The 20769-nt window shown below is 36.6% G+C and overlaps 1 protein-coding gene and 1 pseudogene across 5 annotated transcripts in view; both read left to right on the top strand.

Annotated features, from left to right (window-relative positions):
- The window catches only part of PARPBP (PARP1 binding protein), a 92341-nt gene that overhangs the window by 7904 nt on the left and 63668 nt on the right, over window positions 1–20769 (top strand). For 4 of the 5 annotated variants that reach the window (XM_073788276.1, XM_033866192.2, XM_019918551.3 and 1 more), the window contains exons 3-4: window positions 6799–7032; window positions 12504–12611. In XM_073788276.1, the coding sequence (XP_073644377.1) occupies window positions 6799–7032; window positions 12504–12611 (342 nt within the window). The remainder of the gene's footprint in view (window positions 1–6798; window positions 7033–12503; window positions 12612–20769) is intronic. The other variant, XM_019918554.3, reaches the window with a different exon arrangement.
- Window positions 2177–5564, top strand: LOC101339072 (E3 ubiquitin-protein ligase RNF149 pseudogene; annotated as a pseudogene).

Here is a 20769-nt window from a genome sequence, read left to right as displayed (position 1 = left end):
TGGACAATTCAGTCATGCTTAATAAAAGTTTTCCTATTTTCTCCTGTAATTTTAGGTATTTTATACCAGGAGGTGCTTCTCTGTATATCCAGTTGTACAAATTGCACTGTTAAAGTGTCTGTTTTAAAATTATAACAAATGGTATACATTTTTCTGCGTCTTGGTTTTATCATCCAACGTTGTTTTCAGGACTTCATCAGGTACTGACAGACAGAAAATTTGATACGATTTATTCATCTTAACAGTCATCCTTTGTGTGACTGATACATTTTATTCGTAGATGGACTTTTGGGTTGTTTGAAGTTGTTCGGTATTACAGTTTTGCACTGAAATGAGATGTCTGTGCACTGAGCAAGACGTAATCTAAGCCCCATACTCAGTGGGTCATATAGTAGGTACATCTTTAATTTGCCTTGATACTTCCATACTGCTCTTCAACTTGGCTGTTAGAATTGACATTTATATCAACAGTGTAGGAGAGTACCATTTTCTTATTTCTCTTCATATTAGGTGTTATCAAACTTCATTAGAAAAGAAAAAAAGTGATATTGCATTTTGATTTTTCTGCTAGCTAAAGCATTTAGCACCTTTTAAAATTCTTATCTGACCATTTAGGTATCCTTTTTTGAACTGTTTATTCATTTCCTATGCTTATTTTACTGTCAACTTATTTTTGTCTCTTTCTCACTCTTTGAAAGAGTTGTACATATATTTTAGATATATGTTATACACTTTGTTGATATCTTCCAGTGCGCTCCGTTTACCCACTTTCACTGGATATACTTCCTGTTTCACCAGTATTCATATGCTAGACCTCTCTACGGAGTCTTACTCTGGTATGGTCAAGTACTCACTGGACATTTTACCTTGATTACTGTCTCCACATCAATTTTTAAAAGTAGATCACATTGTTTGCTTCCTCAACTTACCACCTACCTTACCTTCCACACTCAGTCACTGAAGCTAGATACCTAAGGACCATCATAGGGTCTCTTTCCTTTGCTCCCCTTTGTAATTCATTTTCAAGTCTTGCCAATTTTACTGCCTGAGCATTTTAAAAAAAATCTGTCCTTCTTTAGTAATCTGAAGAAATGGTACTAAGGTAAATAATATATTATGAGGGTATTGTATAATGGAATGGGCCAGCTTAAGGTTAAACCTTGGTGACCATGCACTAGAAAATAAGGAGAGAGAGAAAGTGAAATTATTAAGAATCATTATTGAATAGTGATTGAGGACTATTGTTTGGAATCAAACAGACCATGTTCAAATCACCTCCTTTGTTTGTTTATGAATAATTAAAAAAATATATCCACAAGCTAAGTGAAATGTACCCTGAAGAAAATTTAGTTCTCATTGTAAAAATTTTGACATATTGAAATATTCAATACAAGTCACTTTTTCTTCAGGATTTGTCTATGTAGCATTCACTCAGTGTCACTTTCTACTTGTTAATTTTCTACTTGTTAATTCACTGTGAAAATTCAGACTCTGGGTGGGAAAGAAGAGGAAAGATGAATTGCAACTAAACTTTTCCAAGTTCATGTATATATGCATGCACGTGTGCAGTGGATATGGTGGGTCGTGGGTCAGTTTTACTTTAACTCTCCATGTACAGAGTCAGCTCAGGCATCCCCATCTGTGCTCAGACTTCAAGTCACTTGGCAATGTGAAACAACATACACTTGCCTGCAGGTGCATTCATAAGTAGCAGATAGTAATAAAAAGGTGGAGTTGGTTGTATATATCCTTCACCTATATTTTCCACCCTCTACTTTGAGCTCTGTTTAGTTTTTTAATTCTCTGAAGTTTGAGAACATAGGCCCCTAAAGTAATAGTCCTTACAATAACATTTGATTACAATGAAACCTTTGAATACCTGGTAGAGTTGTTAGTCTGTTTATTGGTGCGCTTGTTTTCTTAACTGCTTTAGTGGGGAGAAAGAAAATAACTTTTGAGTTTTAGGGTCTTGGAATATTTTCTTAGGTGGGGGGATATTTTAGCTTAAATAATATAACACCTCTCTAGCAGTTTTAATACCACTAAAGATTTAAGCTATTATAGATTCACTGAGGATTATTAATTTCGTTATATGGCAAATATGTATAACTTCATTACTACATTGCAAATAAAATTTTAGCCTTTCTTTTCTTCGGAATTGGCTTCATAGTTTTAATTTGTCTGGCCATTATGTTATTAAGGCTGTTATTCACCTTAAGTAGCCTTAAGAACATTACAAATAGTCCTTTGGATGAAACAAAGCTATTAATTTTATAGCTTCATAGGAAGCAATCACAGCACCTGGGGTTGACTGTTAGATTTGAAAATGATCCAACAGTGACATAACAAATAAGAAGAAACTGTTTTTAAAATTGTATTACATTTATCTACTACCCTTCCCCCAACAAACAAATAATTATTTTACTTTGAATAAGAAAAGAGAAAGGAAACTGACAGTTTTTATTACCTAACATTTATCAGGTGTTATTTAATCTGTACAGTCTTACTTTATAACCAAGGAAGCTGAGTCAGAGGGATTTCAGTATCTTACTCAAGGTCACACAGCCAATTAATGCTCTTAAGTAAATCTGTTATCTTTTCTCTTTCCATAACAAGAATTCCAGTTAGTTAAAAATGTAAAGTTTATTTAAAATTTTGAATAATTATAAAAGTAACTTTGGTAAAATGTAAAAAGTACAAGCGCTCTGATAAAACGTAACTCTCCATTTTTCTCATTTTATTCTTGTGAAATACAATCCTTCTTATGTCCATCAGAGAACTAAAGCATTGAACATTTTGAACTTCCTTCAGATATTAGCCAGCTGGCGTGTTTTCCTAGCAAAACATTTTCTGATTTGACCACAGACCCTCTCAATCAGTTGTTACTGGTTTGAATAACATTACGCTGTCATGGTGGGCACCTGATCATGAAAGCTGATATTTGGAGTGCATTTTTATTTGTATTTAAAATGTTTTTATAATCCCAGTATAAACACTGTTAATCTAGTCAAAACCTTTTCTCACAAGATCAAGAGCTTGTATGGGCCGCTGGGACTGGGTCTTCCCGGGCTCTGCAGCTGGCGTCGACTTCTCCGCGCTTTTTGGTGGCCTCGCACGCCAGCGCCCTCCGGCTCCCGCCCGGCCCTCTCCCAGTCATACCGGCGGCAGGGCCATGGCGTGGCGGCGGCGGCCCGAGGCCCGCAGCGGGGCCCGCGGCGCGCTGGCGCTGCTAGCGCTGGCCCTGTGCGCGCCCGGGACCCGGGGACCGGGGACCGGGGCCCTGGGCCGGGCGTTCCAGTGGTACTCGGCCATGGTGAGCACCGAGTACGTGGACCCGTAGGCCAACCAGAGCGTGCGGAGCGCCTCGGAGAGCGGCCGCTTTGGCGAGAGTTCGCCCAAGGAGGGCGCGCGGGGCCTGGTGGGCGTCCCGCACGCCGAGGACTGTGACCCCGAGGGTTGCGCGTCCTGCACGCGCTTCCTCGTGCCCCGCGGCCGCGGGGGCGGCACCTTCAAGGACAAGGTGTTGGCGGCAGCGTGGTGGAACGCCTCGGCCGTGGTCCCGTACAACGAGGAGCGCCACGGGAACCTCACCGCGCCCTTGTCCAACGCGGGAACCGGAAATATAGTAGTCATTATTGTTAGCGACCCCAAAGGAAGAGAAATTGTGGATCTGGTGCAGAAAGACATTCCGGTCACAATGACCATAGGGCTCGGCACACGCACGTACAGGAGTTCATCAGCAGTCCCTCAGTGGTGTTTGTGGCCATCGCCTTCATCACCATAATGATTATCTCATTAGCCTGGCTAATATTTTACTATATACAGCGCTTCCTATACACTGGCTCACAGTTTGGAAGTCAGAGCCATAGAAAGAAACAAAGAAACTTATTGGGCAGCTTCCTCTTCATACTGTAAAGCATGGAGAAAAGGGAATTGATGTTGATGCTGAAAGTTGTGCAGTGTGTATTGAAAATTTTAAAGGAAAGAATGTTATCAGAATCCTGCCATGCAAGCATATTTTTTATAGAATATGCATTGACCCATGGCTTTTGGATCACCGAATGTGTCCAATGTGTAAACTTGATGGCATCAAAGCCCTGGGATATTGGGGAGAGCTTGAGGACATGCAGGAGACGCCCGCCTCAGAATCTCCCCCAGGGGCGTTTCGACTGCAGATCTGAGTCTTACTTTACCAGATGGTGACAGAAGTGACGCGGGCAGCTCAGCACTGCCCACCACCAGCGACTCCGTGCTGCCTTGCGAGGCCAGTTTTAAAGAGGATGATGGTGAAAACACGGCCTTGCTAGAGACAAGCAGGAGTGACCCTCAGTGTGAAGGACCTTTCTCCTGGCATATAACCTGCCGGCAGTTTCATGGACAGAGCTTGGGCTTGAATTAAAGGACATTTTATTTTTTTTACTTTAGCACATAGTTTGTATATGTGAAAATAATGTACATTCTTTTACCTTTCAGGTTCTGATTTGATATACAAAGGGCTAAGATACTTTATTCTTAAAAATAATTTTTGATTAGTCTTCATATATTTATCTATTAAAATGTATCATAAGATTAATTCTAATCAAGGATGGTTCTAGACTAAGCACATTGAATTCAGACTAGTTCAAATGGAGTTGTGTGATTATATTCAGTAATTGATCACATGAGTTTCCCTGGAGGAAAGACTTTTTTAGAACATTAAACTTGTAAATGTGATGAGAGAAATCTATCGCTTCCTTGCACCTCTGTACTATAGAGAGATTTCCAGACCTTAGAGCACTTTCATTGTTGTTTTTTATTTGGAGTTATGGGAAAAGCACTGGTTGACTTTAGGATTTGCATTTCTCCCTTTCATTACCTAATTTCCTCTAACAACCTTGATGGGGAGGGAAGTTTTGTCCATTTTTTTCTGTACAAATAAAAAAAGCTATGATTCCGTATTGTGCACGAGCATGAAGTTCTTCATTGCTTGTTAAAGAAATGGAGTAGACAGACTCTGATGTACTCTGATATGGAGTTTTTGAGGGTAAATGATGAATATACTGATTCCAACTGCAGTTTAATCTTTACAGTTATAAAGGGTGGTAGATGGGGACTTTTCATTGCTGTTGTAACACAATAAACAAGTAACCAGTTTTCTTGAAAAAAATAAAAAAGCTTGTATAGTTTTACTTTAACTAGTTATAGTCATTAGGATGAGATTTGTACATTTATATTAGACAAAATCTTAATTTATTTTTAACATGAAGGATGTTATACCAAAATAGTTTCTAGGAATTTTTGAGATAAAACAATTTAGTTTTGAAACTCTAAATAACTGGATTTATTTAACTTAAATACCACTTGGAAATTTTATGGTATGTAACCTTTGTGGGATTGGGAAGTAAAGTATAGAATTTTGATGCAATGCTGAGATATTACAAATCTGTCTTACATTTAGGTTATGGGTCCAGTGTTTGAGAGTTACTCATTCTTTTGGTTGTTCATTGAACTAATTTCATGAAATATAATTAATTTTCGTAATTTTTATATAACAGGTCTCTACTCCAAGGACAATAAAGATAATTTCCTTAGTTGCCTCCATATGGTTGAGTAAAGAGTTAATTATTTTAAGGCAGTTTGAGCACCTTGTCTTAAATTTGGATAGTAGTTAGAAAATATCTTTATAAAAGATATAGAGATTTGAAAGAGTCAGATATATAGAAAATAATATATTATTTGGCTGTGTTTGATTTCTTTCTATTCTTCATTGGCTAAAGATGATGTTATAATTTAGTTCCAATGACTAGTACTATTTAAATACGCACCCATTATTTTAAATGCTATTAATGGGAAGATATTGCTGTTAGCAGAAACTACTAGCATATTAACTATGGAAGAGGGCAACAAAATCTGCATCTCAAAACCATGTATGGATACTTAAAATTATTTGTTACTCATGCTGCAGAAAGGAGCAGTTAGAATTTTTTTACTGAATTAGGTCTATCATGTTTTGGAGGGCACCATTATTAATATCTGAGATATTAAGTGGGACGGAATGCAATCAATTAAAAATCTTCAACATGTCCACTGAGATAATTTATCATGTAGATATTGAAGAAGAGGAAAAAACGAACAATTTTGTCTGATTAGTAACATCTGACAACTTATAGAAAGAAACCTGACTATGGCTTCTTAGCACTTGTTTGTTATAGTTTAGTGCGATGATGAGCAGGGAAGATTCAAAATTCTTTTCTGACCCCAAATTTTAGCACCGATATTTTGCTTCTGAAATAGTAATGAAATAAAACATAATTTTTAAAAATTTAATTTTTATGTTCATGCATTAAGACTAACACTTGGACTAATGTGATATGTAGGAATTCAGTATGACATGACAGTTTTAAATAAGAGATTAAAAATACATTAGCAAGAAGAACTAAAAGGGACTAAGTATTAACAGAATCAAATGTTTCCCCAGTCAATAGCACTTAAGTTCAGTTCACTGCTCACCCATCTCCCCACTTTGGGTAGAAGAAATTTAGTGAAGTTCAGGAAATAAGATGACTATATTTGCTAAATTTGTCATGTGCAAACTTATTATAGTTGTTCATATTTTTAAAAATCATCAAAATCTTTTTCTTTTATATCTGGTTTTAAAATTATGCCATAGCTCAACTTTGATGTTCTTTTGAAATCCACAGGAATTCAATGTAGACTCTTCTATGACAAAATTCAGTTTGTACTTTCTATCTTAATTGTAAGTTAATGAATATCTAGCATCCAACTTTATCATTTTATTTTTGGCATTATCTCTTTCAGTACAGTGGAGAATTTACAGTCTCTCTCAGCGATGTCTTATTGACCTGGAAATACCTACTACATGAGAAATTGAACTTACCAGTTGAAAATATGAAAGTGATTGACCATTATGAGAACATTAGGAAGATTTATGATGATTTCTTAAAGAATAGTAACATGTTAGATATGATCGATGTTTATAAAAAATGTAATGTTTTGACTTCAAATTATGAAAATTATGCCAACATATCTCCTGTAAGTATTTTTTAAATAATTTTATCTTAATCAAATTAAAATTTGGCTAGATTTATTTTTACTTTAAATGATGGATCAGCATTTATAATAACTTGATAATGCTTTTGCTCTTTGGATCATGTTAAGAATGGAAAATTTAGCTACTTGAAAGCTAGTCATTACTGGAGAGAAATATTTTGGTGGTAAATTTTGTTGAATTTGTGTTATTATTTGGTTGAAATATAAGGACAGCTACTTATTAGATCAAAACATTTTTAATAAATCAGTATCAAGTACGTGATTTCTTTTTGAATTATGTCAGGGATTGATTTTGTATTTTCTTGGTTTAATGTGCATCTGTTCATTTGGCATATATTGTATAAATGATTGCTATGACTCTTTCTATGGATTAGTAATAGTTTTTACTAAGATAGAGTATCATTTCATGAGGATAGTATGATGCAATATACATGAGGTAATACACTATTCCTTTTTTTTTTGCAGACACATTCATTGCCTTATTTTTTTATAGAGTATAAATTTTAAAGTTAATGGAGTAGCATCCCTTGCAGTTTGGTTTTGTCTACATTATAGTTGATAAACTGTTTTAGAATATATTTGAATATATCTAGTTTGTTTTAAAGTATTGAAAATATATTTCTTTATCTTAACATATACCAAGTGCCACTAAAGTAGTAATTAAACAGTGGTAATAAAAGAATAATTGCAGCCATAACTAGAAGAAAATGTTTACTGGATTTTCTCAGATATTAAAATAGTTTATAAATATTACTATCTGATACTTGGGAATAATGTTTTGTCTGCTTAGAATAGAAACCACAATAACAGTTGTTTAAGACAATGGAAGTTTGTTTCATTCTTTTATAAAAGATGTCAAAAGGTTAGCATCTAGGACTGATATGATAGGTTCATGGTTATCAGATAGTACCTAGGATTTTACTGTCAGTCTGCTCTCCTATCTTAGTTCTTGACTTCTACCCTTGAGATCATTTGTGGTCCAAGATAGTTGTTGGAGCTCCAGACATTGTATCAGCATTTCATGCAGCAGGAAATAGTAAGGGAGCACCACACTCTCTTTTTCTTTGAAAGAGATGTAGCTCTTTTGCTTCCATCTCATTAACCAAAGCTTAGTCATATGGCCAGACCAACATGCTAGCAAGGATGGAGAATATAGTCTTTATTCTGGGTAGTAATATGCCAGAAGATAAAAGAAAGCTCTGATACTAAGGAAGAAGGGGAGAATGGATACTGGCAGGCGGTTTGTTGTCTTTGCCTCATGGGGCTATCATGGAAACCTTTGCCTTTTTGTAACTTTCTCAAAATACATGCACACACGTGTACATGCATACCCACACATACTCATCCACACCATGATGAGGATACTTGTGAGTGAAGACAGTTTTTTTTATTCCTGTCTAGTTATGTTTTATTTGCTTACCTGTAGAGATGATTTTTAACTACTTTTCACAAAGTTAATTTAGAGAAGTTCATCAAACGCAAGTATTAGATTGTAGGAACAACAAACATGAGTTTCTGATAAGCCAGTGAGAGTATAATCTGCCTGAGGTCTTTGTTTTCATTTTATCCTTTGCCTATAAGTCCTCTAATAAGTTTCTTCATTTAAGTGAATCAGCTTATAGTGTGAGATATATAAGGTTTTACATTTGAGGAAGTTCTGTCTCCAAATATCAATATGTCTCCTTTGAAGAACATCAGGAATGAAGTGGGAACTGCTGAGATGGTAATATATGAAGCAGAAAATTTTCTGCATTTAAATCTTAGAAGGCTAACAACTTGATCTCTGGTACTTATGTTACTCAAAGGAAATTTGCAGCGAGGAAAAAGTGAGCAGGAAAATATCCCTAGATCGACATTTCAAAAATATGCTAAATGTAACCCTAATTTATGCTAAAAGTATCTTTAAAGATACATATCAGAAAGTTCTAAATATTTCTGAGCTTCAGGGTCCTGAAATATCATGATCCTAGTAAGCTTTTTTGTTTTTGATTTATTGTAGCCTAAATAAGGCAAGAATTAAGAGGAATTAAGATAAAGGTAAGACAGGGAAGTTCTGGGAACATAATTTGAATGATAGCCCTTTCTCCTTTGTTTCCTACTTTTATAATTCCTCTCCCGAGGAACATGGATGCAGGGCCCATGGGCATCTGGGAGCATAGAAGTCCTTGGATGCTAACTGGACTCTAAGTAAGGAGAATTGTTACAGAGATTGCTCTCATGAACTGAGTAATTATCTGGAGGACAAAATCAGAGACCTGGGCTGAGGAGCAGAAGTGGTAGGTCCTGAGAAGAGCTAAGCAGCCCTCAGAAATCTGAGGAAGGTCAATAAATGCCTTCTATGAGTGTGCCAGGGTTCTTTTACTCTCAAGAAGCAGCAGAGCAGCTGAGTGGATGGTCTTACTGTTGGTGAGGCTTGAGAGACCACAAGAAGACTGTTTTTCAGCCTAAGCAGGTGACTGGCAGCTTGCTTATTTCTCCACTGCTGCTCAATAAGGAGTAGAGACCATTTCAACTTCCATTACTCATAGAACTGTCATCGCTTAATGGACCTCAACAGTCAGCTGGGCCCCAAAGAGCCAGTGAAGAGAAGCAACGGTCACCTAAGGGGTCTCAGTGGCCAGAAAGATGAATCAGCTAAGAACACACATGCCTAACAAAATAGAGCTGCTCGAAGGGAATGATAGCAAATTGAATCCAGCGAAATAATAAGTACTCAAGGAACTTCAAGTATATACCTAAACATAAGACTTTCTAGACATTAAAAAAAAAAGAAGAAAAGTTTTCCCAATGTAACAGATGAATTCAGACTCAAATTAGTATCCTGAAAGTCAAGTACAATAAGTAAAGAACAGAGTAAAACACATAAAGAAACAAAGAGGGAAAGTTAAGAAACTTGGAGGTTAGATCTAGAGGATTAAGAAACTTAGAGGTTAGATCTAGAGGATTTAACATATAAATGTTAGGAGTTCTAGAAGGAGAAAAAAGAACAGATGCAAAAGAGGCCATGATAAAATAAATCATATATTTGTTACAACTACATTTGTTATAATAAATATTTTCCTGAGTCTCCTAAGGAGTGTTTATGAAGTTCCAGGCTGAATTGATGAGAAATGACACATACCTAGACATATCCTGGTAGAATTCCTGAACTCTTAATTTCCTGGCAGAAAGAACAAGTTATTTAAAAAGAACAAAAAATTAAATAGCATGTCCTGAAAGTGACCTAAGAATTCCATCCTCAATCAAGATATCATTTATCAGCCAAGTTAAGGAAGGATTTGTGAGGATATGCAAAAATTTAAAGAATGTCATCATCATACCTCGTGTGAAGCATTTACCTTTCCAAAGACTAATAATTAAACAGATGAGCTGGAGCAGCGGTCTATCTAGGGAAAGATGGTAGTGAGCACTAAAACTTGGAGTGTGTATGTGCAGTTAAAATGATAAGGATGGACTGGGAATATGTGAGCTAAAATGGAAGACTTACCCTAAGAGAGATTCTAATACTAGTTTAGAATTAAAACTGCTAAACTTCGTAGTTTGTTAGGGGTAAGTAGCAGGCATTATCACTTTTAAAAAAGAATAGAGAAATATGAGTCTGATTTGAGTTCAGGGAGAGTAAAGTCAACTATTAATGGAATGGAAAAAATGGAATGGAAAAAAAAAAGTACATCTTCCAAATAAGAGGATAAAAATACAGTGAGTAGCAACCTGTCAAATCAGTAAAGATACAAATCAGTAAAATTAATAGTGTACCACAGCAAATATATTGTGATTTTTATCTTGCCTAAGAAAGCTTTATGCTATATATATATATTTTTTTTTCTTTTTTTTGCGGTACACGGGCCTCTCACTCTTGTGGCCTCTCCCGTTGCGGAGCACAGGCTCCGGACGCTCAGGCTCAGCAGCCATGGCTCACCGGCCCAGCCACTCCGTGGCATGTGGGACCTTCCCAGACCGGGGCCTGAACCCGTGTCCCCTGCATCGGCAGGCGGACTCTTAACTACTGCGCCACCAGGGAAGCCCTATGCTATATTATCTAGAGTCCTTGTCTAACTTTGAGGTCTAGGAACTGCTTTACACTAAAAATTATTTAGGACTAGAAGGAGATTTTGTTTATGTGGATTATATCTATTGATATTTTCCATATTAAAAATTAAAGAGAAATGTTTAAAATGTTTATCAGTTATTAAAATATTGATATTGAACCTATTACATTTTAATATGAATAACATTATGTTATGAAGAATAACTTTATTTTCCAAAAATAAAAAAACTGTGAGAATAGTGACATTGTTTTACATTTTTATGAGTATCTTTAATATCATGTGTGATAGAAAATACCTGGATTCACATGTCTGCTTCTATTTGATAAGTTAGTTTGATTGAAGTATATCAAGAAAATTCAGATTCACATTGATACATAGTTGGAAAAGGAGGACTTCCCATATCCCCTGAATGGGTCTTAAGGACCTCAGAAGTACTTGGATCATACTTTGATACCCACTGAACTGATCTAGAATAATGTACTTTGCATGTAATTAAATATGAAAGTGTTTTTTAACTAGAAGGTAATATTCTCCCATTTCTAAAAATAATATTGTGTTTATGGAAAAATAAATCTTTGCTTTCAGCATCTCTTCTGAAAACATAAGAACCACAAGTGTGAGTACTACCATTATTCAAAATTTGTTAAATAGTAAATTCTTATTTTGGTGATCTTGAATTTTGAGATTGAAAAATTGTATATGTTATAAACAACAAAATCCTAGGCTTTCTAGTTTTTTTTTTATCACTTGATTAACTCTTTATGAGTACCAGCTTATCTTATCAGTAGAATTGTGGCAAATGCTATTTCTTTTCAAGAAGTATATATTGGTGAGTTACTTTAGTTATAATTTTGCAATATCTCACTGGGCTTTGTTAATTCAGTTTGTCCCTTTCCTTCAGGTTTACTTATCAGGAATTGTGTGTGTGTTTGTGTTTGTACATACCTGTATAATCTTCAATCCCTTAGAATAAATGAAATAATATGAAGATATTGAGTAGTGTGTCAGGCTGAAAGCAAATATCTCTTTATAAATTATTTTTTTGTGGAAACCCTTATTTTGTTTGAAATATTGTGGCTTAGGAAAATAGATTTACTTATGTATATTCCAAAATGAAACATTTATTGTGGGCATTAGCTAAGACTTTCTTCCGTACAAATGAAAGGCTCAGATGAAATTTCCAAGGTCATCTTTTAACTCTGAACTTGTAAAACTCTTTGAGTACAAATGCCATTGGAAACAGATTGTTAGGAAATTTAATTGCGTGTAATATTATGGACTGCCAACAAAAGTCAGGTAATGTGCTGTACACTGGAACATCAGAGACACTAAGTAGAGCTAGGTGTGAAATATTTTTTACAGTTGGCGTAGCATTTTGTTAGTAACATCTTGTATTTCTTACAGAGTCAACTACGGGATTTTCTGTCTGGCAGACAGTATGCAGTAGATAATGAAACTGATTTTTCTGAACCAATGTCACCAATTAGTAAACACAACTGGGATAATGAAAAGGTATGGCTAAATTGTGAGTAAATAAAAGCAGGATATGATCCTCTTAAAATCACTGTGAATTTGTACGTTACAGTTACTATTTTTTTTTAATTTTTTAAAAGTTTTTAATTTGCTTAAATAAAAAAAATTTGTGAAGAGTAGTACATTGGAGACTGCCAAGAGCATGGTAATAATCAGTTTATTCATGGTTTTGGGCCATGATAACAGGCACTGTGCAAAAATAGGTATCACTAAGTATCGGAAAAGTTGGTACAGGTTGCCAGAGTTCTTTGAATTCTTACATTTGGTATACGTCACAGTTAGTATTTTATTTTATTTTATTTCATTTAGTAATATACTTATTTATTTATTTATTTTTGGCTGCGTTGGGTCTTTGTTGCTGTGCGCACTGGCTTTCTCTAGTTGTGGCGAGTGGGGTCTTCTCTTGCTTGCGGTGTGTGTGCTTCTCATTGTGGTGGCTTCTCTTGTTGCAGAGCATGGGCTCTTGGCACACAGGCTGCAGGAGTTGTGGCACGCAGGTTCAGTAGTTGTGGGACGTGGGCTGTAGAGCTCAGGCTCAGTAGTTGCGGCGCGTGGGCTTAGTTGCTGCGCAGCATGTGGGATCTTCCCAGACCAGGGCTCGAACCCATGTCCCCTGCATTGGCAGGCAGATTCTTAACCTCTGTGCCACCAGGGAGGTCCCACAGTTAGCATTTTAAATGGTTGATTCTTAGGAGAATATGTTCTGTTCTCCACTCTTTAAAAAATCTGTTTCTACTCTTTGCAGTAGAATAGCTGATGCATCATGAGTTCTGATAACAGGATTTGCTGTCTAAACAAACCACAGAAAACTAGTACAGGTTTGGTTTAATATAAGTTACCTTCAGCTGAACACTATTCTAGGTACCTAATTACATGTAGTAATTCCTCACTAACGATGGGAGTTGTGTTTATGAAAGTTTCTTAGTAAAATTACCATTGACAAGATGAAAGGTTAAGAGTACTGGAAAGAGAATATCTAAAAATATGTTATATGAAATTGGTTCAAGATGGCGGAGTAGAAGGACATGCTCTCTCTCTCTCTTGCGAGAACACTGGAATCACAACTAACTGCTGAACAGTCATCGACAGGAAGACACTGGAACTCACCAAAACAGATACCCCACATCCAAAGACAAAGGAGAAGCCACAAGGAGATGGTAGGAGGGGCGCAATCACAATAAAATCAAATCCCATACCTGCTGGGTGGGTGACCCACAAACTGGAAAACACTTATACCACAGAAGTCCACCCACTGGAGTGAAGGTTGTGAGCCCCACTTCAGGCTTCAGAACCTGGGGGTCCGGCAAAGGGAGGAGGAATTCCTAGAGAATCAAACTTTGAAGGCTAGCGGGATTCAATTGCACAACTTCGACAGGACTGGGGGAAACGGAGACTCCACTCTTGGAGAGCACACACAAAGTAGTGTTTGCATCGGGACCCAGGGGAAGAAGCAGTGACCCCACAGAGACTGAACCAGACCTACCTGCTAGTGTTGAGGGGTCGCTTGCAAAGAGGCGGGGGTGGCTCTGTCTCACCGTGAGGACAAGGACACTGGCAGCAGAAGTTCTGGGAAGTACTCCTTGGCATGAGCCCTCCCAGAGTCCGCCATTAGCCTCACCAAAGAGCCCGGGTAGGCTCCAGTGTTGGGTCACCTCAGGCCAAACAACCAACAGGGAGGGGACACAGCCCCACCCATCAGCAGGCAAGTGGATTAAAGTTTTATTGAGCTCTGCCCACCAGAGAAACACCCAGCTCTACCCACCACCAGTCCCTCCCATCAGGAAACTTGCACAAGCCTCTTAGACAGCCTCATCCACCAGAGGGCAACAGCAGAAGCAAGAAGAACTACAATCCTGCAGCCTGTGGAGCAAAAACCACATTCATAAAAAGACAGACAAGATGAAAAGGCAGAGGGCTATCTACCAGATGAAGGAACAAGGTAAAACCCCAGAAAAACAACTAAACAAAGTAGAGATAGGCAACCTTCCAGAAAAAGAATTCAGAATAATAATAGTGAAGATTATTCAGGAACTCAGAAAAAGAATGGAGGCAAAGCTCGAGAAGATGCAAGAAATGTTTAATAAAGACCTAGAAGAATTGAAGAACAAACACAGATGAACAATACAATAATTGAAATGAAAAATACACTAGAAGGAGTCAATAGCAGAATAACTGAGGCAAGAACGGATAAGTGACCTGGTAGACAGAATGGTGGAAGTCACTGCTGCAGAACAGAATAAAGAGAAAAGAATGAAAAGAAATGAAGACAATCTAAGAGACCTCTGGGACACATTAAATGCAACAACATTTGCATTATAGGGGTCCCAGAAGGAGAAGAGAGAGAGAACTGACCCAAGGAAATATTTGAAGAGATTATAGTTGGAAACTCCCCTAACATGGGAAAGGAAATAGCTACCCAAATCCAGGAAGCACAGAGAGTCCCATACAGGATAAAACCAAGGAGAAACACACCGAGACACATAGTAATCTAATTGGCAAAAATTAAAGACAAAGAAAAATTATTGAAAGCAGCAAGAGAAAAACAGCAAATAACATACAAGGGAACTACCATAAGGTTAACAGCTGATTTCTCAGCAGAAACTCTACAAGCCAGAAGGGAGTGTCATGATATACTTAAAGTGATGAAAGGGAAGAACCTACAACCAAGATTACTCTACCCAGCAAGGATCTCATTCAGATTCGCTGGAGAAATCAAAAGCTTTACAGACACGCAAAAGCTAAAAGAATTCAGCACCACCAAACCAGCTCTACAACAAATGCTAAAGGAACTTCTTTAAGTGGGAAACACAAGAGAAGAAAAGGACCTACAAAACAAACCCAAAACAAAAAGACAATGGTCATAGGAACATACGTATCGAAAATTATCTTAAACGTGAATGGATTAAGTGCTCCAACCAAAAGACACAGGCTTGCTGAATGGATACAAAAACAAGACACATACAGATGCTGTCTATAAGAGACCCACTTCAGACCTAGTGACACATACAGACTGAAAGTGAGGGGATGGAAAAAGATACTCCATGCAAATGGAAATCAAAAGAAAGCTGGAGTAGCAATATTCATATCAGATAAAATAGACGTTAAAATAAAGAATGTTACAAGAGACAAAGAAGGACACTACATAAAGATCAAGGGATCTATCCAAGAAGAAGATATAACAATTATAAATATATATGCACCCAACATAGGAGCAACTCAATACATAAGGCAACTGCTAAGAGCTGTAAAAGAGGAAATCGACAGGGACACAATAATAGTGGGGGACTTTAACACCTCACTTACACCAATGGACAGATCATCTAAACAGAAAATTAATAAGGAAACGCAAGCTTTAAGTAACACAATAGACCAGATAGATTTCATTGATATTTATAGGACATTCCATCCAAAAACAGCAGATTACACTTTCTTCTCAAGTGCGCATGGAACATTCTCCAGATCACATCTTGGGTAACAAATCAAGCCTCAGTAAATTTAAGAAAATTGAAATCATATCAAGCATCTTTTCTGACCACAATGCTATGAGATTAGCAATCAATTACAGGGAAAAAAACGTAAAAAACACAAACACATGGAGGCTAAAAAATATGTTACTAAATAACCAAGTGCTCACTGAAGAAATCAAAGAGCGAATAAAAAAATACCTAGAGACAAATGACAAAACACAATGATCTGCTGCTGTGGGATGCAGCAAAAGCAGTTCTAAGAGGGAAGTTTATAGCTATACAAGCCTACCTCAAGAAACAAGAAAAATCTCAAATAAACAATCTAACCTTACACCTAAAGGAACTAGAGAAAGAAGAACAAACGAAACCCAAAGTTAGCAGAAGGAAAGAAATCATAAAGATCAGAGCAGAAATAAATGAAATACAAACAAAGAAAACAATAGCAAAGGTCAATAAAACTAAAAGCTGGTTCTTTGAGCAGATAAACAAAATTGATAACCCATTAGCCAGACTCATCAAGAAAAAGGGAGAGGACGCAAATGAATAAAATTAGAAATGGAAAAGGAGAAGTTACAACAGACACCGCAGAAATACAAAGCATCCTGAGAGACTACTACAAGCAACTCTATGCTAATAAAATGGACAACCTGGAAGAAATGGACACATTCTTAGAAAGGTATAACCTCCCAAGCCTGAACCAGGAAGAAGTAGAAAATATGAACAGACTAATCACAAGTAATGAAATTAAAACTGTGATTAAAAATCTTCCAACAAACAAAAGTCCAGGACCAGATGGCTTCACAGCTGAATTCTATGAAACATTTAGAGAAGAGCTAACACCCATCCTTCTCAAACTCTTCCAAAAACTTGTGGATTAAGGAACACTCCCAAACTCATTCTATGAGGCCACCATCACCCTGATACCAAAACCAGGGAAAGATACTACAAAAAAACAAAATTACAGACCAATATCATTGATCAATATAGATGCAAAAATCCTCAACAAAATACTAGCAAACAGAATCCAACAACACATTAAAAGGATCATACACCATGATCAAGTGGGATTTACCCCGGGATGCAAGGATTCTTCAATATACGCAAGTCAATCAATGTGATGCATCATATTAACAAATTGAAGAATAAAAACCATATGATCATCTCAGTAGATGCAGAAAAAGCTTTTGACAAAATTCAACACCCATTTATGATAAAAACTCTCCAGAAAGTGGGCATAGAGGGAACCTATCTCAACATAATAAAGGCCATATACGACAAACCCACAGCAAACATCATTCTCAATGGTGAAAAACTGAAAGCATTTCCTCTAAGATCAGGAAAAAGACAAGGCTGCTCACTCTCACCACTATTATTGAACATAGTTTTGGAAGTCCTAGCCACGGCAATCAGAGAAGAAAAAGATATAAAAGGAATACAAATTGGAAAAGAAGTAAAACTGTCACTGTTTGCAGATGACATGATACTATACATAGAGAATCCTAAATATGCCACCAGAAAACTTCTAGAGCTAATCAATGAATTTGGTAAAGTTGCAGGATACAAACTTCATGCACAGAAATCTCTTGCATTCCTATACACTAATGATGAAAAATCTGAAAGAGAAATTAAGGAAACACACCCATATACCATTGTGACAAAAAGAATAAAATACCTAGGATTAAACCTACCTAGGGAGACAAAAGACCTGTATGCAGAAAACTATAAGACACTAATGAAAGAAATTAAAGATGATACCAACAGATGGAGAGATATACCATGTTCTTGGATTGGAAGAATCAATATTGTGAAAATGACTATACTACTCAAAACAATCTACAGATTCAATGCAATCCCTATCAAATTACCAATGGCATTTTTTACGGAACTAGAACAAAAAATCTTAAAGTTTGTATGGAGACACAAAAGACCCCGAATAGCCAAAGCAGTCTTGAGTGAAAAAAACGGAGCTGGAGAAATCAGACTCCCTGACTTAAGACTATACTATAAAGCTACAGTAATCAAGACAATATGGTACTGGCACAAAAACAGAAACATAGATCAATGGAACAGGATAGAATGCCCAGAGGTAACCCAACGCACTTATGGTCAACTGATCTATGAGAAAGGCGGCAAGGATATACAATGGAGAAAAGACAGTCTCTTCAATACGTGGTGCTGGGAAACTGGACAGCTACATGTAAAAGAATGAAATTAGAACACTCCCTAACACCATACACAAAAATAAACTCAAAATGGATTCGAGACCTAAATATAAGACCGGACACTATACACCTCTTAGAAGAAAACATAGGAAGAACACTCTGACATAAATCACAGCAAGATCTTTTTTGATCCACCTCCTAGAGTAATGGAAGTAAACACAAAAATAAACAAATGGGACTTAATGAAACCTCAAAGCTTTTGCACAGCAAAGGAAACCATAAAGAAGACGAAAAGACAACCGTCAAAATGGGAGAAAATGTGTGCGAACGAATCAACGGACAAAGGATTAATCTCCAAAATATATAAACAACTCATGCAGCTCATTATTAAAGAAACAAACAACCCAATCCAAAAATGGGCAGAAGACCTAAATAGACATTTCTCCAAAGAAGACTTACAGATGGCCAAGAAGCACATGAAATGCTGCTCAGCATCACTAATTGTTAGAGAAATGCAAATCAAAACTACAATGAGGCATCACCTCACACCAGTTAGAATGGGCATCATCAGAACATCTACAAACAACAAATGCTGGAGAGGGTGTGGATAAAAGGGAACCCTCTTGTACTGTTGGCGGGAATGTAAATTGATACCGCCACTATGGAGAACAGTATGGAGGTTCCTTAAAAAACTAAAAACAGAATTACCATATGATCCAGCATTCCCACTACTGGGCATATACCCAGAGATAACCATAATTCAAAAAGACACATGCACTCAAATGTTCATTGCAGCAGTGTTTACAATAGCCAGCTCATGGAAGCAACTTAAATGCCCATTGACAGACGAATGGCTAAAGAAGTTGTGGTACATATATACAATGGAATATTACTCAGCCATAAAAATGAACGAAATTGGGTCATTTGTTGAGACATGGATGGATCTAGAGACTGTCATACAGAGTGAAGTAAGTCAGAAAGGGAAAAACAAAAATCGTATATTAACGCATGTATGTGGAACCTAGAAAAATGGTACAGATGAACTGGTTTGCAGGTGAGAAATTGAGATACAGATGTAGAGAACAAACGTATGGACACCAAGGGGGGAAGTCGGGGGGTGGTGTGATGAATTGGGCGATTGGGATTGACATGTATACACTAATGTGTATAAAATGGATGACTAATAGGAACCTGCTGTATAAAAAACTAAAATTAAATTCAAAAAAAATAAAACTATGTTATGTAAAACATCTAGAACATACCTACTTCCAAGTCAAATGCTCCAATAAGTTAATGCATTTGATGAATCACTTTCTCCATTTTCTGGAAGCATTGCTAAGGTAGATTCTTCTGTAAGTCCCGTGCTCTACAGATTGCAATTCTTTTTTTTTTTTTTTTTTTTTTTTGGCCTCACAGCGTGGCTTGTGGGATCTTAGTTCCTCAACCAGGGATTGAACCCCAGCCCTTGGCAGTGAAAGCGTGGATTCCTAACCACTGGACTGCCAGGGAATGCCCCAGATTGCACTTTTAAAAATATATTTGATCACTACTGTGAAATACTTGTATACATACTTCTTAGACTTAATAATGTAGCTTATATGTGCATCTAATGTTTTTTCTGTCCTGTTTTAAAGTTAAATTGCTGATGCCATGACAGTTAATCCCTAAGATTCTTCAGCATATCACTTCCTGAAAATAAGGACAGAACCACAATACCATTATCATATATAAGAAAACTGAAGTATTCCCTAATATCATTCATTTACTATTTTCCCTATTCAAATTTCTCCATTTGTCCCTGTAATGGGTTTTATGTCTCTTCAGAGTCTTTTAGAATTCTCCTCAGGTTTTTTTTTCTCTTGTTATTTATCTGTTGAGTTCCTACTGGTATTATTTAACTTGTTCCTCTATTTCCAATAAACTGGAAACATCTAAAAGCTTGCTTAGACTGAGCAATGTAATCTATGAAATACTTTATAACTGATGCTGAGTATTTCATTTTGTATCACACTAGGAGACACAAACTGAAGTTGTCCTGAACTTGTGAGGTCTTTCCAATATAAAGATGTAGTTTTTCTTTTGCTGTCAAAAAAGATCTCGTGATACTCTAACTCTGTAAATATCCTGTTTCCCAGCAACCTTTCACCGAATGGTTTTGAGCATGCACTGATGATCCTTGTCTGAATCAGTTATTTCTTCAGAGTTTGCAGAATGGTTACTTTCCAACTCTATCATGTCTTTATACTAATTTGCTGCCATTTCTCAGTAAAGAAGAGCTTTATCTTATTAACTAGGATGAAGTACAGTTCCCTAAAAATGGCAGGGTCACTACTTAATTCTTTCTCTTTAATTACCAGTTTAGGAGTTAGTGTAATAATTACTTATAGGAAGAAAATTAGATGTTTTTATTTCTGTTTATGTTTCTCTTTTTATGTGTGTTTACATTACTATGGACTCATGGATTTTTATTTATTCAGAGTTTTAAAATCAATTTGTCATTAATCTTTG

This window comes from Tursiops truncatus, chromosome 11, assembly GCF_011762595.2.
Source record: "Tursiops truncatus isolate mTurTru1 chromosome 11, mTurTru1.mat.Y, whole genome shotgun sequence".
Classification (NCBI taxonomy): Eukaryota; Metazoa; Chordata; class Mammalia; order Artiodactyla; family Delphinidae; genus Tursiops; species Tursiops truncatus.
Note: the sequence above shows the minus strand (reverse complement) of the source record. Positions and strands in the feature narration are given on the sequence as shown.